The sequence below is a fragment of the Hemibagrus wyckioides genome, linkage group LG16, assembly GCF_019097595.1.
Source record: "Hemibagrus wyckioides isolate EC202008001 linkage group LG16, SWU_Hwy_1.0, whole genome shotgun sequence".
Taxonomy (NCBI): Eukaryota; Metazoa; Chordata; class Actinopteri; order Siluriformes; family Bagridae; genus Hemibagrus; species Hemibagrus wyckioides.
In genome coordinates, this window is record NC_080725.1 from 23,931,129 (window position 1) to 23,934,974 (window position 3,846).

Here is a 3,846-nt window from a genome sequence, read left to right on the forward strand (position 1 = left end):
AGCAGGATAAAGAGCTGCTGCAGCAGGAACTCACCAAGAAAGCTGAACTCATCTGCGAGTTCCTCCAGGACCAGCTCCGTCCAGGTACTGACCTCAACATCTAGCACTTCATGTAGCAGGTGTAACAGTCAGCAAGGAATGATATGTTGAGAAGCATAATGGTCTAAGAGTGCAGCTGCAGACAAAAACCATTAGACTGTGATGAGGTTCTGATCTGGAGGAGGTGAGAGGAGGAGATGATGATGCAGTGTGTGTTTAAAGCAGTTTAATCCTCTGTGTTTGTCAGATAAGAGACGAGTTCATCCTTCCGGTCAGATGGAGGCAGGAAGTTCTCATCAGCTGATCGGATCGTTTCCTGATGAAGGAGCTCCGTTCGAGTCTCCGGCGCTGTTTGATTCGTTCGAGGAGGTGGAGGTTCACCCACTGGACCGACAGAGAACCATCAAGATCTCCTCCAAGAGGAACCGTGATGGAGAGAACACCCGTGTCAGGAGTACGTGTGGCTTAAACACTCCAAATCACAGGGCGAGGGGGCAGGTGATCAGGGGGTGAGGGGCGAGGGGGCAGGTGATCAGGGGGTGAGGGGCGAGGGGGCAGGTGATCAGGGGGTGAGGGGCGAGGGGGCAGGTGATCTGTTAGAGAAACCCTTTAATCCACACAACAAAACTCAACACTACTGAATTACAGACATGATTTTATCTTCAGATCTTTTTAAACTTGTTTTTATTAATCATTTTTTATTACAGATTTTCTATTAATGATATGAACAGCTGTAATATAGAATTCCTCCAATACCTTTGATACTTTAAAAACCCCAAAGTGTCTCAGTATTTCCACGTCATGCTGGATGTTTGTGTGACAGAAAGTGCAGTGTGTAGGTTTAAAATCCACATCACATTCAGATCAGTGTGTAGAAAACGGGTGAAATGCGGCTGGTCAGATGTGTTTTATTGTGACGGTAAAGGAGAGAGAAATAAAGGTGTTGATGTTGCTGGACAATCTGCTGGACACAGTAACCCGTGTTCTGGTCTGTTCCCCACAGTGAAGAACGTGGTGGGTGTGATCGCGCGCTACATGACGGCTCTGCAGGAATTCCGCCGCAGCGTCTCCATGAAGGTGGCCTTCGACCGAGTGGGAGTGGATCGGAACACCATCTCCAGGACGGCGGCCATTGCGGAGCTGAGCCTAGCCGCGCCGGAGGTCTTCCACGCTCTGCCTCCGTGGGACGAGAAGGAGGAGACGCTGGCGCACTACGCCGTGAGGTGCAGACAGGCCATGGACGAGAACATTAAGGCCAAGATTAAAGCCATGAAGGCCAAGGGAGAGCTTTTACCAATCGTCAGCAAATAAAGCGTTCGGCTCAGCAGCGCCACCTTCCCTCTGGGTCTCGGCGCCGCCCACGAGATTTGGAACAGCACTAAACTCCTCCTGACTCTTAAACTCCACTCCTTTTAGTCTAAAGTACGAGTATTTACACTACAGTATCAGAGATGATGGTTTTCTGTCTCATTCATTTTGTGCCAGATGTGGACCAGTGTTGACCTCACACACACACACACACACACACACACACACACACACACTTTAAATTTACACTGCATGCTTCTCTCACTCACATACGTTTTTAATTCACGGTGTTTTGATTACACACACACACACACACACACACACACGGTGCTTTGAAAGGCATGCAATAATAAAATGAAATCCAGGAAAAATTCACTTTCCTGCTTTTTAAAGTTTTTAAAGCTGAGGTTCTGAAGCTTTCCTGAACATCATTTACAAATAAGACAGCACAAACATGTCAACTGCATGAATATGCAAATTAGAAGCCACTCCCAACTCCTGAAACTCCTCCCCATCCTCAGCTGAGCCTGTGTGGTGTAAGTTTATTTAAGTCGGATTGTTTCTTGTATTTTTTTTGAAGCAGTGACGTTTCTTACAAAACTTTTTCATCTGCTAAAAAATTTCACACTTTAATCTGATCTACATTTAAATTCATTAGAAGGTTTTATTTAAAAACCAATAAATAAACGCTCACCTTTTCACCTGAGATACAGGTTTGTGTTTTTGTTCTTAATGAGATATCTGATTAATAAAACTTCTAACACACTGCTGGTTAAACTGGGAAATAATTCAGAGTGACATGACCGGAGGATCTGTAGCTGTCCAAAACTTTTTTAAAGACAGATTAACGTTACTGGAAATGGCTAGAGTCCACCTTTATTTGGTTTATATTAAATACAAAATCATACGGTCATTAAAGCCCAAAATGAAATTCTGCTCACAAGCACGTCTTTTTAACAAGCCTCACTTGTCCGATATTTTTCATGGTCACTCTGCGTCCAGTCGTGGCAGCACGGGGAGGATCAGGTTTCCGAAGGAGGAGTCCTGTGTGATGAAGTAGCCTGAAGAATGTGCGTGTGCGTGCTGAAACATTAAAAACAAAAGGTCACTCAGTACCACACTTCAGCTGTGTAGGACACTTCAGCTGTGTGGTCACTCAGAGGACTGACCTGTAAAGCTGCTTTCTGCTGCGCGGCGATGTGCTGCTGCTCCGCGTGATCCCGGAACTCCTTCACCGGCGGTCTGGACAGCGGAATCCTGAGGAGACGCACGGAAAAAACCCTTAATGACCACAGAGCGGATTAAATCCAGTTAGAGGTCAGTGCTGCAAGTGTGTGACTCAGGTCTCTGTAGAACATGAGAGAAACCGTGCAGGAACATTTCAAGCAGCTCCGAGTCTCTCAGGAGGAATGAAGCTGTGGAGTTTATTAGAAGAAGTTTATCACACTCAGGAAGAGGAGAGTAAACACACTCTGTTCTGATGGAGAGGTGTGAAAACTTCTGCAATAATAATAATAATGATAATAATCTGCTCACGTGGCCCCGGGATTGTTCATAGACTGACTCTGGATCAGTCGTCTCTTCTCTTTGTCCAGTTCAGCTAAAATCGCCACTCTGTTCTTATTCGGAAATCCTGAAGGAGTGAAAAAATCATAAATGATTGTAGTAGATAATAATTCATTATATTTAAACACTAAAAACTGGAAAAACAGTAAATAATGAAGAGTTAATTATTTTTTTCTCCTAGAAGAGTGCTTAAAGTCAACATTATAACGATCTAACAGTTTAGTAAAGAATATTATCCAGTTAAAGTTATTATTAATTGTTTTGGTGCCTAAGTGAATGAGATTTTATGATATAGAATTAAAATAAAAAGATAAACATTTAATAAACTAAGAGCTAGCTCGTTAGCTCAACAACACTGGATCAAACTTATTGTCCGAACAGAACTCGGTACCTTGTCCCGGTGGGTTTGATGCCATCGTTAAAGTTCCCTTAATTTTATATTTCAGATTTTAATAAATTTATAAACCTGTTCAGGAGAATAAATTAATTTAAAGATATCAGAATCATGCTTTGTTTTCAGCTCGGTGATTCCTTCCTCATCTTTTCTCTGTGAGCGCTGACTACTGCACTGCCACCTAGCGGACAGGAGATAAAGCCGTCTCTACTGCCACCTAGCGGACAGGAGATAAAGCCGTCTCTACTGCCACCTAGCGGACAGGAGATAAAGCCGTCTCTACTGCCACCTAGCGGACAGGAGATAAAGCCGTCTCTACTGCCACCTAGCGGACAGGAGATAAAGCCGTCTCTACTGCCACCTAGCGGACAGGAGATAAAGCCGTCTCTACTGCCACCTAGCGGACAGGAGATAAAGCCGTCTCTACTGCCACCTAGCGGAAAGGAGATAAAGCTATTTTCGTTTGAGCGCGGTCTTTTGGCTATGACTGATATTTTAAAAAAATAATCTCTACATCTACTACACCACCACCATCACCA

At 44.1% G+C, this 3,846-nt stretch overlaps 2 protein-coding genes across 4 annotated transcripts in view; one reads left to right on the plus strand and one right to left on the minus strand.

Moving 5' to 3' along the window:
- Window positions 1-1,589, plus strand: part of LOC131367394 (uncharacterized protein KIAA1958) — a 12,472-nt gene extending 10,883 nt beyond the window's left edge. The window contains exons 3-5 of the mRNA XM_058412785.1: window positions 1-84; window positions 287-493; window positions 1,043-1,589. The exon at window positions 1-84 is cut by the window's left edge and continues 84 nt beyond it. Coding sequence (XP_058268768.1) covers window positions 1-84; window positions 287-493; window positions 1,043-1,350 — 599 coding nt within the window. The 3' untranslated portion in view covers window positions 1,351-1,589. The remainder of the gene's footprint in view (window positions 85-286; window positions 494-1,042) is intronic.
- The window catches only part of inip (ints3 and nabp interacting protein), a 9,027-nt gene extending 5,534 nt beyond the window's left edge, over window positions 1-3,493 (minus strand). The window contains exons 1-4 of one of the 3 annotated variants that reach the window (XM_058412789.1): window positions 3,305-3,493; window positions 2,884-2,980; window positions 2,517-2,604; window positions 2,315-2,430 (exon numbers count right to left, since the gene is read on the minus strand). In XM_058412789.1, coding sequence (XP_058268772.1) covers window positions 2,335-2,430; window positions 2,517-2,604; window positions 2,884-2,980; window positions 3,305-3,329 — 306 coding nt within the window. In that variant the 5' untranslated portion in view covers window positions 3,330-3,493 and the 3' untranslated portion in view covers window positions 2,315-2,334. Of the gene's footprint in view, window positions 1-2,143; window positions 2,431-2,516; window positions 2,605-2,883; window positions 2,981-3,304 lie in introns of those variants that run through there. The other 2 variants (XM_058412788.1, XM_058412787.1) reach the window with 2 other exon arrangements.
- Between the last annotated feature and the right edge of the window lie 353 nt (window positions 3,494-3,846).